At 46.8% G+C, this 17,531-nt stretch overlaps 1 protein-coding gene across 1 annotated transcript; it reads left to right on the top strand.

Annotated features, from left to right (window-relative positions):
- Window positions 1-6,831: 6,831 nt before the first annotated feature.
- On the top strand, window positions 6,832-15,974 carry LOC138725994 (putative P2Y purinoceptor 10). Its single transcript, XM_069867345.1, has 2 exons — window positions 6,832-7,339; window positions 13,474-15,974. The coding sequence occupies exon 2, from the start codon at window positions 13,476-13,478 to the stop codon at window positions 14,496-14,498; it is 1,023 nt and encodes a 340-aa protein (XP_069723446.1). The 5' UTR covers window positions 6,832-7,339; window positions 13,474-13,475; the 3' UTR covers window positions 14,499-15,974.
- Window positions 15,975-17,531: the final 1,557 nt, after the last annotated feature.

Below are 17,531 nucleotides of genomic sequence, written 5' to 3'. Positions count from 1 at the left end.
AAACATTGACTTAGAGTCACATTCCTTAAAGCAACCAATACCTGAGCTTCAGAGATACCATTTAAGGAACTTGTAGTTTGATACAATCCACATTATAGATAGGAAACTACTTAGGTGTGAAGCTAAAAAGAAGGAAGAAAATAAGGAAAAATGTAAGAAAAATAGGATGTATCTTAACCACTTTACCATCCCAGAATCTGAAGGATGCTTTCTGCTTGAAACAAAACTACAGAATGCTGCAGACCTAACTAAGACATGATTGTGTTGCATTTCCTCCCCAGGTGTCAGAGAGAAACAGTTACTGATGAGTGAAAGATGAATTTGAAAGAGAAAACAGTAAAAAGGAGGCAGAGGTACTGGAGACATGGTCAAAAGGAGACATAGTGATAGAAAAAAATCAACAGGGCCAATGAATTAGCACTGCAAAGGAAATGCTGATTCCTCTGTCCCAAATGATGTGCCTGCAGTAGTGATGAGTTACTCATTCTTTCCAACACAGAGCTGGTTTGACAGTCCTCATGGGATGCGAGCAAAGGACAGAATGGGACAAAATAGGAAGCAAGCCCCTGGTCTGACACGCAGTCTTGTTGGCTCCTGCTCTGCTCCCTCCCACCAGTCTCAGCAGGCAAAATCCACCTTCTTGTGGGATGCCACAGCTCCTTTCCATGCCTCTTCCCAGCCTCTCTTCACTTATTTTCCTAGAGCTTGCTGTACTGGAGGATTTCAGCTCTGTCTATACCCACAGCAGGGCACAAACCTGGCATTTGTATCTAGCAGTGTCCAGCTTCAGTGGACTCCAAGCACAGTTAGAGAGTCTACAAAAGAGCTTTATAAGCAAAAATCCCCCCAAAAATTATGCTTAGCTAATATTTCTCAAGAAAGGTTGAGACAAATCTGCTCTATCTTCAGGTACATACATCCCTGCACCTCTACCTTTTGGCAGGGAAATTAAATCAGCTCCCAAGACTTTATCCTGCTCACTTATATAAAGCAGTGATAGGGAAAAAACGTCATGTCTTTTCATTATATCCATCAAGCAGTGAAGTTGTGGCCGCAGATGCTTTGATTTGTAGGTACTGCCAGTGCTGTTTCTCATCTTAATGGAACAATAAAATGATTGTTTCACGAGCCTGTTTTCTCCCATGAATCATTCTTCTTGGAGTCCTTCACCAGACAAGAGCTACCCAAAGCAGACCTGAAATATGAATTTTGCTGTTGATCTCTCGGTGGAACTTCTCAATGTCATTGATTTTTTTTTTTTTTCACTGAACAGGTTCACATCTTGATAACTAGGCACATGCCTCGCGTTGTGCTCGTGAATCTAAGACACCTTGTTTCTCTTACATAGCACCTGACAGGTTGTTTATCGATCCAGCCCAGCACAATACTGGTTGGCAGCTCTGCACAATTTCTGGAGATGCCACCACCTGCCAACCTCCTTTGGGAAATACCCACTTGCAGCACAGTCCTGTCCTACAGAGCACAAATACAAGGTGTTTCCATCGCAGTCCCACTATTCCCTGTATCTCTCAGCCCTTCTGCACCCTCTTGGCCTCTTCACTGCCTGGACACCAGGGAGACCTTTCCAGCCCGATTCCTGTAGCCCCGTGTCCCGCCAGCAGCCTCAGCCCACGCACTGCTGGCTGCACACACTCGATTTTTACTTTGAAGGACATCCAGCAATGTTGCAAATGATTTCATCTCCTTCAGCTGCAGTTGGCTTCAGTTTAGGGACAAAGATATGAAAGGGGCTTACAGGGAATTAGTTTTAGTGTCAAACCATTACCAGTACATCAATATATTGAGTTTAGTTGACTTACTTTGACTTTTGCTGTATACACCAGTCCCATTTGTGTGTTAGCAGTCTGACCTCATTCTTATCAAGCTTTGCCTAGTTTTTAAATTTAATTAAGTTCTGAAATCTTTGCTGAAACTTCTACCCAGATGAAGTGAAAGAGGAAGCACAAAACCTTATGAAGAAAATGTGATGAAGAACATGAGTGGAGGTTGCTCATATTTGTCAGGAGGGTGTTTTCCAGTCTTGGGAATCCCCTGTGGAGTTTGTTGCTTTTTGTGTTCCAGTTCACATGAAAATGCTTGCCCCTAACTTCACAGCCATCATGTGCAGGCTGCAGCAGCCTGCAACGCCACAGACAACAGCTGGGATGTTGGCACGGCGGTGGCATTTGAAACGGTCTCATTTTCCTTCCAGCCTTGCTGGTGCCCGCTTCTCTGCCTCTCCGTGTGCGTTAAATCATGGTGTGAGCTCCCATGCTGGTAAGCGACGCAGCGTAACAGGTGGGAACTCCTTTGGTCCACCGAGAGGAAGCACTGGAAACATGCAAATACCTGAGCTCGGATCCAGGGATCTTCCCACACTGCTTTCATGAGCTTTCCCCTGCTGACCCAGGCACTATCGCACTCCACAGACACTGCGCCTGTTGGCCTGGGTGGGAGGGTGACCTGCGGCACAGAATGCCCCAATGGTTCCAATACAGCTTGAAAATCTCATTTCCTGAAAGCCAGATATTATATTCCAGGTAGATCCCCAAGGGAAAAACCTGAGGATGTACAAGTTCATGCCACTATCACAGACCTTCATGCCCACTGCTCTTACAACTGGCTTGCCAGTACAAAAGGGGTCAGTTGGCACAACCCTAGCATGTGACTTTTAAGGCTGATTTTGGTTCCCTTACTGTGATGATCTGGTACTGGAAGGTCCTCACGCAGAGAGCTCTAAATCCTGTTAATGGTGTAAGCTTTACCTTACCTAGCTCTCACTAGATGGTGCCAGCCTTTCTGCTCCAGGAGCGCCGCTGGGCAGTGAGCGATGGAGTCAGCGTGAAGCTCCGGAAGGTGCATGAAGGATGCGCTCAACAGGCTGTGCAGATACAAAAAAGGCATCACGTGCAGGGCTGCAAGAGCTGCTACAGGTTTACTCACCTCTGTACAGACCCCCTTGGAGAGAGAACTTTCACAAATGTCTTAGACAAACAGAGCAAAGCAATTAAAATCTCCACTGACAAAAATAAGCACACATCCCCCTCCAGGTGCCTCCTCCCTAGAATCTTCTTTTATCCTCTCCAGAGGTTACTGGGTTCTGTGTGCAAAAGGATTCTGAACTGTAAGGGATGGCAAAGGAGTTTTAGCAAAGACAACTGACGAAGATATTTTTAGTAGCAGTTGCATGGAAAATACTTCTCAGGGGCTCTGGTGTGTCAGTGTAGAAGACATATTTCCTCCTTTTTAGTTTCTGCTGAAAAACAGAACTTCAGAAGTAAATAATAATAACAAAAGAGCAATGGTTCTGATGGGAAAATACTTGCGGCTGGTACTGGCAGAGCCCACATCTCCCACAAGAAGCTTTTCTCAAGGTTTCATCCAGCTCCAGGGATCCAAAGTGCTCAGCTGATATGAACAGAACCTGGGGTGAGCTTCCGAGGTTTTGGATACCCCGGTCTCCAAACCATTCTAAGGTTTCCCTTCTCTTTCTGCTGCCAGAGAGGAATATTTTTGTTACTGTGGAAGCACTTGGATATAAACGTTTTGAGTTCTCTTTCTCTTCACAGTTTGAAGAGCCCACGGAAGGGAGTGAGCATTGTGGGACGCAGTCAGCGATGAACCAAGACAGACCTAGTGAGCTTCCCTATTAGGAAATGCTCCTGTTTTGAATTAAAACTCCAGCTATTTCAAACAGAATCTGCCTCTCTTTTGGACTGAAGTAATGTGTGTGTCTGTACAAGGACCAGAGGAAATTATTAACAACGTGATTTAACTGTGCTGTGTCATTTAGCTCTGGAACAGCAGGAGAGCCGCTAATGGGCAATGATATTTCAGTTCCCGTAAAAAATACAGGCAGGTAATTAGAAACGATTTCTCACAGTGCACCCAGGTTTTACCTTTTCATTATGCTTTCATTTTTCTTTTTTCTTTTTTCTTTTTCTCTGACCCAAACCCAGAGATAAAATCACAGAATTTGGAAATGTTTGCTGTTGTGTGTTCCTCTTTTTGTAATCTGATCTATAGCCTGCAAGGGGGTTTTCAAGTAAACAACATGTTTATGTCCATTAATTGGCAAAATACGAAGATCACTTTCTATTATAAGTCATTATACTCCTTTAAATAAGCCCGTCCAATTCTCCATAAAAAGAAAGACAATCAGGATACAAATATTTACTTTCTGTTGGTCATGGTACAACTTATAACTTCTTGGCAGTATTTTTCACTCAATATCTGCTTTTCTACACTATGAAGGCTTGAGCAAAATTAATTTCCTGGCCATGCTACAACATGAAATCTAACTCTAATCTTTAGTTCAGGCAAATGTTAAAAATTATATAATATTAATTGTAGTAATAAAAATATAGACATGCAATTGTTTTTTCCCCAGTTCTCCCCAAGGGGTTGTAATTTGTTTCATTGGAGATTGATTTTTGTCCTCATGGGACTTCTTCCCTTCTACATGTGGAAAACATGCATATCTAAAAAAAGCTGCTTGGAATATTCTGTGCCCTTAAATGTGTCAATGCTGTTATTGCCTGGTAAGACTCACAGGAGCAATTTAAATTTGGACTTTGGAAAAGAGCTCAGAAAGGAAACAGAAGCATGGAAAAGGCACAGTAGCATGTTTCTACATGTGTTCGTTCTTGCACGTTGAAGCAGGCTTCCTAACAGACAAACAGGCAAATTTGGAGCTATTTTTTGCAGTAAAGCCATGAGAGCGTGAACTGTTCAACTATTCATTACGTAACGGCAGTGGCGCTGGCACCGAGGTGCTGCCTGCACCTCCCAGAGCAGCAGGTGGGCTCTGAGGGATGCAGCAGCCTCGGGCATCCCCTTCCCAGGGAGGATGCTCCACACAGGCTTCCCACCTCCACCCTGGAGGACACCAAGCCCACAGCCCCAGAAAGGTCCACCAGCAACTGACCCTGGGCAGTACAAACACAGCTGAGGGCAACCTCCTCCTCTGGGCTCCAGAAAATATTGCCCTTGCTGCTTTGCTCCAACCCAGACAATTGCCATAGGGAGTATTTCAGGCAAGCATATTATTCTGGTGAGCAACAAATGAGAGTAGGAATGGTCTTAGGCATGGTAGAGAATCATAGAATCACCAGGTTGGAAAAGACCCACCAGATCATCGAGTCCAATCATTCCTATCAAATCCTAATTTTGTATGCAAAACAAAGTTCCACCTACATAATTAGGGCAAATAGGTCTATTGGGAAAGTACATCTGTGACCAGCATAACTGTCTGCAAAATCCCTACAGTAGGTTTGGGTTTATCAGCAGAAAAAGCCACTTCCTCAGTCTTTTTCTGCAGGATAACTGATAGGCAACCCTGGCAGCACACCTGGCTGGCCACACCATAGTCCTCTTCCAGGACTGAACATGTACATTACAGGACTGCTCACTCACATGTTTTTGGTTGTACGCAACCTTCTAGCTGAGCCTTGCAGGAGTCCATCTAGCGAACATCCATCAGTTCCACACAGGAAAATGTTATCCCCACTTTGTGACTGGGTAAATTTAAGTGCAAAGGAATTCAACAGAATAATTCTGCGGGTTTTGTGTGACCTGTGCCTTTAAATTGCTTGTTCCTCCGCTTCTCATGTAATAATCTGCCCTAAACCAGGCTGCCACAACTGATGTGCACAAGGGAGATGCAGCAGCAGCAGCTACGTCTCTTTGGTGAGCAGACCAGTGTGGGGTGTATTGTCACAAGCTCCCTATTTTTATTGTTATCATTCTCTTTTGTGACTGCAATGCTTCGCTCACTACATGTACAAGCGCAGGTCACCTTCACCTCCTTCCTACACAGACAGTGCTTTTTCATACAATTACGGTTGGGAAAGACCTCTAAGTTCTCAAAGCAGTCAGGTCTGTTAGAGACAACTGAGAGGGGGATGAAAATGTTATAGATGGAAGTTCATGCAGACAAGAGAGCATCTGCAGGAGAGTTGCTGATGTTCCTTTTCCATAAACACCAGCCAGGTTGGTCAGTGAACTGTTTCTGAATCACCATTCCCAAGCAAAACTCTGCTTAGCTTGCTGAGCTGCACAGCATCACTCAGTGATTTAATGTTAAAGATAACTTTTGCGACTGGATAAATTCCAGCAAACATTCCCGTTGCTGATGAAAAACTAAAAAAACAACAAAAAAAATCAGCTAAACAGGATGTACTGATAAACACTGCAACATCGTCCAAAAGCTCACTATTGCTTTTCATGAAGCCCATATAAATAATTTTAAAATAAACATCTGACAATCTCCCAGCTTCTACCAGGCTCCTTTGGCAGCTCACGGGAACAGGACCATCTGTAAAGCACATCCCTGCTCTACAGGGGATGTTCCTTGCATTCTTGTTTAAATTAGAGACATTAGGTCTGGATTTCTGAGGTTTCTGAGCAGTTTGACATTAAGGTCTCTATTGTCCCCCAGTCAGGTAGTAGGTGCAGTGATGTTCTGTTTCGCACTTTGAAACTACAACAGAGCAGAGAGTTCAAATGCTGAGCTGCAGGGACAGTCGTGCTGCAAGCCTGAAGAGGCAAAGCAGGTCAGATTCCCAGTGGCTTTCTGAAAATCCAAACAATGCGATGCTCTAAGTGGGTGAAGCCCTAGCCTCACTAATGTATTGACCCCCTGGGTAAGGGTGAGGCTGGACTTCACCCCGCAGCTTGAAACCGTTGTAGCAATGACACCGTTTGGCATGAGCTCCAGCAAGTGTAAACTGAGCCACCTGCTTATTTAGGGCAAGAGAAATGTCAAGCAAGGCTCACACAAGCACTATAAAAAGCCCTTGGGGAAGCTGGAATTCATCTGAAAGAGGACTTAGCACTAGGTGAAACGCAGCAACCACCACTGAGGCTCACAGACAGCAATGACCATTGGCGGCCCTGCGGTCAGGAGGAGACAGCAAAGCTGAACTTCCCACCCCTGGGCAAGCAGAAACCTTGGGAGTGTTTCCATGGTCAGCTTGGGGCTGCATTTGGAGAGGAGGAAAGGTAGGAGAGGAGGAAGGGGTGCCCTGCGCCAAGCCATCCCAGCAGGGCAGCGAGAAGGAAAACATCGAAGATGAAGGTGCACGAACCCAACTTTGGGGAAATGGTGTATGTGCCTGGCTGAAACTCAGCTCAGCAGGGCCAGGAGCCGAGCAAGCGAGAGGCAGGGGCTGGGAGCGCAGCCCCAAAGCGGAGCCGCAGGCAAAGCAGCACCTTGCAGCACCCCGTGATGTCACTCAGGTCACCGGACACATGTAAACACGGCTGGTGCGGTGCAGCCGGGGCACTCCACTTCCTCCCGACGGCACGGCTGCTCTTGCCCGGGCTTCTGCCTGCAAAGGTAAGGCTGCTTTTAAGCTCTCTCTTTTTGCCCTAGGACCAATATTAACGAGCCTGTGCAATTTCCTACTAAAACGTTGCGCTCCTGGGGCTTGTTCTTAGGGGTTGGCTCTTGCCAGAAGGAGATTTTTGGTGCTTTGAGGCTTAAAAAAACAGCAGCCTTCTTCGCGCGCCAATCGTCTGCGTGAACACGCGGAGGAGTTGAAACGGCGGCTGCATGAAGCGCCCGTCGCTAGAGAAAGCAAAATGCTACGTGTGGGCAATTAGTGGCTGGTTCTCCAACTGCTCTCCAAGGATATCACTAGGCACAATTTCTCTCTTTTGCTCGATTTCTCAGGGAATATATTTTATTTGACAATACAAGAAACTCACAAGTCTGTTTTTTCTGACTGTGATTTATATTACCATAAAACCAACCCACACGCTGCTGGTCTTTGTGCCATCCCATGCTCCTTGGCTGAATCGCGACAGCAGAAAATTAATATTAGCCAGGAGGACACAAAAATAGCAAGATTGCCTGGACTTGTATTTGTTAATGAGAACCCCGAGGCAGTTTTCGTTCATAATTCAGACTGCAGTCACTGGTCTGGATTAAAACTTGACTTCACGGGCTGAAGCTTTTAAACAATGTTTTGTGAAGGTGGTTTACTGGTGGGCTTGCAATCATGTGCTCTCCACTCCAATGGGAGCAGGGCAGGTCAGCACTTACAGACAGGATTTGTAGTGGCTGCACCCTGAATCTGAATTTTTTTTAAGTAAATCCAAAGGGAATCAGACCAAAGTGAATCAGTTGTGTCAGATCTGGCTTGCTGCGGATTTATGTGGGAGAGGACTTCATAGAAACATAGAATCATAGAATAACCAGGTTGGAAAAGACCCACCAGCAGCAGGCTAGAGCATAGGACATGTGAAGTAAGAGGGTGATTTTCAAGGGGATATTTTCTGCAGTGTGAACATCACCAGCCGTGGGAACTGCATCCGTGCTGGAAGTCCACCCGCAGGACAACCCTCCCCCAGCCCGGGGCGCGCTCTCCAGCGAGGCTGCGGGTGTTCTGTGTGCACACCCTGCTTCTTCCGCTGCCGGAGCTGCAGAAGTCAGAATTAGGCTGGTGTTGCAAAACAAAAACATCACAACAGATCAGGCAACCCAGATCAGCTTTTTTATCTTTTTTTTTTTTTTTTTGTGGAAGAAGAAAACCAGAAAAACTACCCTTAACTGTAGAACTTTCCGCTTCTGCCTGTGGAGGTTTCACACCAAAGTGCAAGTGCAATAGCCTGAGACCTTCACGGCCACAAAGTGCAGACAGAGCGTAGAGGCATTTGTGTCTTACTCAAATCAATTAACCTGCCTGCTAATGGGCACCTGAGATAGATCCAGGTCTCTGCAACAACGTTCCTGTACACCTCAGTGCCACCGAGATGAACATCTTTTTCCTAGAAATGCCGTGTTTAGTTTCCAAACATCCAGTTACAAGCAGTAATGAGCACACTTAAATATGGCCTTGATGCAACAGCCTCAGAAATATCAACTCTAATTAAAATGTAAAAACCAGGAGCAAGAGAACGTATTTATTTATTATCATTTTTTTTAAAATTTCTTATCCTGAAAACAACGTAATAGTGGGAACTCTGCCTGCAATGTGTAAATAAGTGTTGATAAAATCTGATGGAGCTTTTCTACCTTTGCTGTATACACACCATGCAGGAAACGACTTGGCTTTCTTTACGCTCTGTGTGTCTGCATTTCTGCACAGGTGGGATGATAAAGGGGATGGTGTAGAACTAAGTTTCAATCTGAACAAGAAAATTGGGAGGAGTGGCAGAAAAACAACTCTTTTGTAGTCCTCTGTGCATATGCCTGGGTGCATTTTGTCTAAAGAGATGCTTTAATCTCATTGTATTTTTATGACTTGGTAATGAAGCCGTTCATTCTCAGGAAGTGCCCTGTGCTGACGATCCAGCAGACGACACTCATGTAAATATTAATTGCATTAATGCTTTTGCGCTGCCAGCCTGGTCATCCTGCTCAGTCCACTTTACTGTAAATGACCCAACCCTGAGCCCACTGAGTGCAAAGGAGAGGCTTTTTCTGACCCCACGGGCCACATGTCTCCTGTCCATCACTCACAGTGTCACAGCTGCTCGGGGTGGTGGGGATGGGACATCATGTGCATTTCTACAGGTTGGGTTTTATAACCTTTCAGCTCCAAGGTTCAAAGCAGCTCCCTGCTCACCATCAAAGTGAAGCTTTTCAGGACTCTTCTACCTGAAAATACCAGGAATTTGAGGACTACTTCCAGTAGCATTTTTTTTCCTAGCATCAGTTATTCAGCAACACAAGAGTTTTTCAGTCTGAGATCATGCCAGAAGATAGCAACACAAACTCACCAGAGCACGGTCACACCACCACCTCTCAGACAGCCCCAGTCCATTGGGGGTTAGAAAAATACCTTAAAGAGGAGGGCAGAGACATGAAATCTTGATTAACTCTGACACCTTGTGGACAATTAGCAGATGGAGATGAAGGTGCAAGGGGGAACCTCTTGGTGCTGTGGTGTTGGGTGCCCCACAACCCCTGCAGCCCAGCCCTGCACGCTGCAACCAGAAAGCTAACGCTGAATTCTGGTATCATAGAATCATAGAATAACCAAGCTGGAAGAGACCCACCAGATCATCGAGTCCAACCATTCCCATCAATCACTAACCCATGTCCCTCAGCACCTCGTCCACCCGTCCCTTAAACCCCTCCAGGGAAGGTGACTCAACCCCCTCCCTGGGCAGCCTCTGCCAGTGCCCAATGACCCTTTCTGTGAAGAATTTTTTCCTAATGTCCAGCCTAAATCTCCCCTGGCGGAGCTTGAGGCCATTCCCTCTCGTCCTGTCCCCTGTCCCTTGGGAGAAGAGCCCAGCTCCCTCCTCTCCACAACCTCCTTTCAGGGAGTTGTAGAGAGCAATGAGGTCTCCCCTCAGCCTCCTCTTCTCCAGGCTAAACACCCCCAGCTCTCTCAGCCGTTCCTCATAAGGCCTGTTCTCCAGCCCCTTCATCAGCTTTGTTGCTCTTCTCTGGACTCGCTCCAGAGCCTCAACATCCTTCTTGTGGTGAGGGGCCCAGAACTGAACACAGGATTCGAGGAGCGGTCTCACCAGTGCCGAGTCCAGAGGGAGAAGAACCTCCCTGGCCCTGCTGGTCACGCCGTTTCCGATCCAAGCCAAGATGCCATTGGCCTTCTTGGCCACCTGGGCCCCTGCTGGCTCATGTTTAGTCACTGTCAACCAACACCCCCAGGTCCCTCTCCTCCAGGCAGTTTCCAGCCAGACTTCTAGTCTGTAGCTGCTCAGGGTTGTTGTGCCCCAAGTGCAGGACCCGGCATTTGGCCTTGTTAACCCTCCTGCCATTGGTCTCAGCCCATGGATCCAGCCTGTTCAGATCCCTTTGGAGCCTCCCGACCCTCCAGCAGATCCACACTTCCACCCATCTTAGTGTCATCTGCTAACTTGCTCAGGGTGCACTCGATGCCTTCATCCAGGTCATTGATAAAGACATTGAACAGGGCTGGACCCAGCACTGAGCCAAAGCGTGTGCACTCAGCATTGCCCTTGTGTTACTGCAGAGACGCATCCTAGACGTGTCGGTTTGCCCCAAATATCCCCATTCAGAGGCCAGTTTGAGTCAGCAGCCTGAATTTGGTTATTCAGATTGCTGACCTTGCGATCTGGTCCTTAGCTGTAGCATGAAAATTAAATATGAGCTAGCTGTATCCAGGGACCTCGATAAGCAAACCGACTGTTGTGACTCATTTCAACTGAAGACCACGTGTCCAACGGCCAGCATTTAAATATCAGCCTGTCCTTAAAATAGAACTTTTTGCAAATGTACCTAATTCTGCATGGTTTAAACGGCCACCCGGGACTTGTATTTTGGAGGAGTGTCAGCTTAACCCTGACATCAAAGGGAAACAAGGCAGATACCAACATTGAAAGTGGCTCTTTGATGGCTTTTTGGCAAAGTGGCCACCTGAAGGGAGAGAAACTAGAGGTAGGGAGCAGTGTTTTTACCAGAGACAAAGGCAGCAGAGAGCAAGTCCAGCTAGAGCTGCAGACGAACCAGGTGGAAAGGGATCACAAACATCCTGAGCGCCAGATATTCACAGCTCTCAAGAAATGGGATGAAACCCAGATTTACCACACTGTGAAGCAACGCCCTGAGCGAACACCCATTGCTCAGCTCCATGCCCTGTGCGCTCCTTGTCTAAGTCTCCTGAGGAGCACTAGAAGGGAGAGCAGGAGGTCTCTGATGTTGCTTCTCACATCAGTGAAGATAAGGCCATGGGCCAGATGCATCTTTCCCCCTTGTTTCCAGCACCTCTTAAGCCCTTTCCCCTCCTCATGGGCATGTTCTGACCTCGTGATAGGAGCGAGGCTGTGGTGTCCTGGGATAAGGGCGGCTGGGGACACCCCTCCACAAAGCAGAGCACCTCGGAGCTGCCTTGGGGTGAGCTACCGGGAACAAACCTCAGGCTGGAGGCTTTGGTGCACCTGTGCCATCTTGGTGAAGGATAGAGGGTTTCTCAATGACAACATGTCTCTGATGTTTGGTACAACCAAAGGATGCAGCCCAGTTGCTAAAGCTGAGGGTGCGGCAAGAGAGAGACAAACCCAGAGCCCTTGTTTTTTGAAGACCATGAGAAAATGAAAGACACATTTTAAAAGAAAAGCAAGCAAGTTGGCAGCAGCATCTGTTTAGGGAGTGGCGAGGTGGCTCTGGTCCCCATCAGCGACACTGAACCCACTGTGACGGTGGCTTGTGTCCCCTCCTGGGACCTTGCCACACCTGGGCTTTGCTGGAGCCTGAATTACAACCCTTCACAGGAGCCTCGAACAGCGTCTGTATGAGCTGCCAGCTCTAAGCACCCCTTCACGTAACAAGCTGAAAAACCAGCTGTTTGGTTTCTTTGTCATTTGAGAGCTCTCGACACTACTCTTTTTTTGTAACATGAAGGAAAAAAACATTAGTAACAGGGTACGAGTTACTAATATCTACCTACAGAGACACTTCTGGCAGATGCCCCTTGCCAGCGGTGCAGGAAATGAGTCAGAAGGAATGAATCAGTGTCTGCAGTGCCACATGAAATAGGAAGCTGATATTCAGCTTTAACTGCTATGTTAGACTCAGGAGGGAACCACTGCAATGAGAATTACAACCCTATGGGGAAACACCCGATAAAACAAACTCCTGCCTATGTTACCCTACTGAAAACAAGCTCCAGTTACAAAAGCCGCCAAAAGAAAAATGTCCCAACAGTTCAACATGTGACAGTTTGCCATCCCTAGTCATCTGATCAAGGGAGAGTCAGAAATTTGCATTATTTGATGGAAAAAAGTGTTAAACTGAGGCTGCTGGGGTGATGAGAAACAGAAGCTGGGGATCCGACGAGGTCTCTGCTTGTTACTTTAGCTTAAACACACGGCAGCTCTGGCTGCATTTACTACAGTCAGACTTTTCAAGGCCACTGTCTGCTGCCCTTTCCACGTGGTCTGGACCCATCGTGCCACACAAGGTGGGTCCATGAGCTCCCTCCACTGACTAGGGCAGGAGACGTGCCACCCATGCCCAGCACACGACTTAACCGCAGGTGGCATTCAGAGGTTGACACCCACATTTTAATTCTTGATGGCTCACATGCAGAAGCAGGACTATGGCACAGCTTTCTTCCATATATTTGTCCCCTGCTAGCTACAGACCAAATCACAGGTGACCTTAAGCTGCCAAAAGGATAGGCAGCTTCTCCTGCTCCTCTATTAGCAGTGTGGCACAGCTTCACCTGTTCTTATGGCACTCAGACAGTCCAGCAAGGGGACAGACACAACAGAAATGGTCCTCCACCTTTGCATGAGCAGTGGGAGACCTCTGAAAGCACAGCTTTAAAGAAGATAGTGGGAGGTCGGAATTGGAAGGTCTTTAAGGTCCTTTCCAAACCAAACCATTCTATGATTAAAGATAGCGGCATATTTTATATAGAAGACATTTCCAAACCCCTATTGTGTACTAAGGAGTCAAATAGGAAATGCAAATTTGCATATCGACAGCTCTTGCAGTGCCTTTGCCTTTACAGCCCCTGTTTTTGTTCTCTACAGGAATGACCCACCCGCCCTATACCACGACAAATGTTTCCAGCAGCCCAGTAATGATGCAGAGCAACCAGACCTGCTCCAATCACAATATAACGTTCAAAAACGGCCTATATGCAGCCACATACACCATCATACTCATCCCTGGCCTCCTGGCAAACAGCGCTGCCCTGTGGGTCTTGTGCCGCTTCATTAGCAAGAAGAACAAAGCCGTTATCTTCATGATCAACCTGGCCGTGGCCGACCTGGCTCACGTCCTTTCACTGCCACTGCGAATATATTATTATATTAACTCCACGTGGCCTTTTGGGAGGTTCCTTTGCTTACTGTGTTTCTACCTGAAGTATCTCAACATGTACGCCAGCATTTGTTTCCTCACCTGCATCAGCATCCAGCGGTATTTCTTCCTGTACCAGCCGTTCAAAGCCAAGGACTGGAAGCGGCGGTACGACGTGGCCATCAGCGCTGTGGTGTGGCTCTTTGTTGGGCTGGCGTGTTTGCCGTTCCCCATCATGCGCAGCTACGGCCTCGCCAAAGCCACAAATACTTGCTTTGCAGACCTTCAAGTCCGGCAGATCGACAGCAAGGTGGCCACCGTGCTGATGACCGGCACGGCAGAGCTCTTCGGGTTCGTCGGCCCGCTCATCATTATTTTATTCTGTACCTGGAAAACCAAAGATTCTCTTCAGGGCTTCCAGATACCACTGCAGAACAGCAGCGAGAAGAGAAAAGCTTTACGGATGGTTTCCATGTGTGCCGTTGTCTTCTGCGTGTGTTTTGCACCATATCACATCAACTTCTTTTTCTACATGTTGGTGAAAGAAAATGTCATTACAGACTGCTTCCTGAGCACCATCACGCTCTACTCCCAGCCCTTTTGCCTAAGCCTTGCGAGTCTGGACTGCTGTTTGGATCCCATCCTGTATTTCTTTATGACTTCAGAGTTTCAGGACCAGATATCAAGGCACAGCAGCATGGTCATCAGGAATCGGCTCATGAGCAAAGAGAGTGCCTCGTCAGTGAAGGAATGACAACAAAGCCAGCTTAAAAGAATGAAGATATTTCATATGTAATTTGGGACCATTCTGTGATACTCGATTACCAACTCTGTTGTGGAAGATCCTGCAAGTTTACTTGTGAGGGCTTCGTGGCAGTGGAAATCTTTCGATATATAGAAGATAAAACTCTGATAAAGATCAATGTGTTGGGAGCTTACAAGTGACCCAGCTGGGGTGACTATGCCTAGCACTGTGCCACCCATGCCCGACCTAGACGGACTAGAAAACACACAGGAGGGAGCGACAAATCTTTTGCTAGGAAATAGCGGCACGTCCCAGAGCCAGCTCCATGAATCTGTGATCAATCCAAAGGACAACCCCACATCCATACACTGACATCTGCTGAAGTGTCTCCTCTCCTAAAAACACACAACTCTATGAGAACCTGCACATGGCCAGTAATAATAAACGGTAGTTTTGGCCTCCACGCTCAGGGCTGCAGACGTGTGAAGGCTGGCAGCTCGCTTCAGGGCAGCAGCCTCGGCTTTGAGGGCAGCCCGCTGGTCACCACATTTGCCTCTGCTTCACTTTTCCCACACTCCCTCTGCTATTCTCATTCAATTTTCGTCCTCACCCAGATCTGTTTGCTCCTTAATTGCTGATGTATCCCATAACTTGCGCCTACAGCTGGTGCAAGAACCTCTGCAGGACGAATTCTCCTAATGGTTCCTCAAACACTCAGAGAGTGGGACCTTCGCTTGCCCTGAATGACTTTCTTCTGCTGTGAGCTGCCCCTGGGGGCGAGGGGGCATCAGCACATGGTGGTCACCCTTGGATGCTGAGGGGCAGGAGCATCGGCACCCGTAGGTTTGATTATGCCAATGGTACCATTCAGGTCCTTGCTCTCTTCTGTGTGTGGCTCCTTGAGCCCAGATGTACCTGTGATGAATCCACGTCATGAAAACTCAGTTTAAAGGGTTCAACAGACATCTTAGAGGGGTTCTTTCCAAGGTGATTTCACTAATAAAGCACAGGCCAATTTAAATTATTCATTGTGATTTTTTTTACCAGCTCTGCTCATGATCTTAATGTTTACATTTCTATAACTTCATGTGCTGCAAAGATACAAAAAGCAGTGACAAGAAAGGATGCCGTTGACCCCTTATTTTAAATTAGTGACAGCTTTTCAGCTAAGTTCTCCCACTTCAAGGGAATCCCCATCAGACCTAGGGACTGTTTTCCCTGAACGCAGGCACTGATTTCTTGCCTTTGAAAACCTGTGGTTTTATAGAAGGAACATGTCCAGTTCGCAGTGCCCAGCAGCATCTTACATGTTGCTACAAAACAGAATGTCAGCTCAGTTAGTGACTGAGAGCTGTTTGCTGTGATTTATTTTTCATTCGGTTTTCCACTTACCAGGTGAAACTGTTATGGTGACTGTGTAGCTTGTCCTACATTTTTCTTTCCAAAAACTGATGCTTAAAAAATAAATGCATTTTGCAAACATAAGCTGAGCTTCATAGTTATCATTTCCACTGAGAAAACTGAATGTGATCAGCTCCTCCTTGAATCGAAGAGTTCAAGGGAAGGAGTGCATCAACTTCTATTATTAAACAGATTGCTTGCTTGTCTACAGAAAGGTTTTCACCCCACTTTGATAAGGCTGATGTCTATTTTTATTTATTTTTTTAAACACTACAACACTAACACTGGATTTAGAGGCTTTTTGGGGAGAGAAAGGTCCTCCATGGGAGTCACTGTGCAGCCAGTGGTGTGTGATGGGGTGAGGAGCAGTAACTGCGATTGTCCTTACAGGGAGACAAGACTGCAGAAACCATTTCTTTCTATCTCAGCCAACAATCATTTTGCAGATCCAAATCTATACCGCTTAAAAGAGCACTCACACCATTGACAGCTTCACTTTCTTCCCTTAAATGAAATCTCCAGCTCTCTGCTCAGAGAAACAACAAAATATGCTGTAAATGAAGGATAACACCTCAACAACAGGGAGCCGACTCAAAAATATGAAACCCTTTCATTGCATTTAACAGATTTCAGGGCTATGACTGGTACATCTTGACCAAAAAAGCTGGATCTGTGGGTAGCTCAAGGGCTTAGCCCAAAAAGGGCTTAGCCCAAAAAGGTAAGGAGTGACTGACAATTATTTGCTGTAAAATAAATCAAAGCTTTCTGAAAATGTTGCCCCTTTAGAGGCCACCGTGCAGACTGTGTCGCAGGGCACTGGGGACTCGCCCAGCCCCGTGTGCCACGTGCTGGTGCCTCGGGTTGAGCCACAGCGAGTCTCTGCACAGGGGTGAGTTGCTTTGTGCGAATAAGACCTCCTCCTCCTGAACGGCCCCTGCTTTTCGTACATCCTTCAGGTGCATCCTGTCAGATATTTCTAAATGCTGAGTGCTTAAAGAGATGCTGATCGTGTGCATTCAGCCTTCCGCCCGCAGGATACCAGGCTAAAGGTGAAGACAGCCTTTATACAGAGGCCCTAAATAAAGCCTCACAGTTAAAAACTCCTTTGTGCCTTCTGCCTTAGAAAGTGTAACGTAGCATAAAATGCATGTTCAGTATCGGTAATGAGCCAGAAGAGCAGAAATGCTAAACGACAATATGCATGCAGTTGAAAGAAGAGTGGAGAGGTTGATTAGTATGTGTTGAAGGAACACGCTTGAGGCTTGTCAATCCATCAGCTTTTCTCAACCAGGAAGGTTGCAACCTTCTGCAAAAGTACTCTGAAAAGCTGATGAGCAGAGGAAGGACTTGACATGGTTACAAACCATGAGGTGCGAGCATGAGCTCCACTGCAGTCTGGCATCCACTGACCTCTCCTTCCCCAGCAGCCCTGCTGTAAACAGGTACCTAAAAATAGAGCTCAGACATGGCTGGTTACCGTGCTGGATGTGTGCTATGGACACAGGAGAAGGATGTCCTCGGCCGGATATCCTGATAAAACAGCCACTTCACTTTGGGATAAACCTTTAACCTCTGGAGAAGGATGAGGCACAGCACCAGCCTCCCTTCTGCGACCCTGAATGCTTTGCAAATACACGAGCG

This window comes from Phaenicophaeus curvirostris, chromosome 13, assembly GCF_032191515.1.
Source record: "Phaenicophaeus curvirostris isolate KB17595 chromosome 13, BPBGC_Pcur_1.0, whole genome shotgun sequence".
Classification (NCBI taxonomy): Eukaryota; Metazoa; Chordata; class Aves; order Cuculiformes; family Cuculidae; genus Phaenicophaeus; species Phaenicophaeus curvirostris.
Note: the sequence above shows the minus strand (reverse complement) of the source record. Positions and strands in the feature narration are given on the sequence as shown.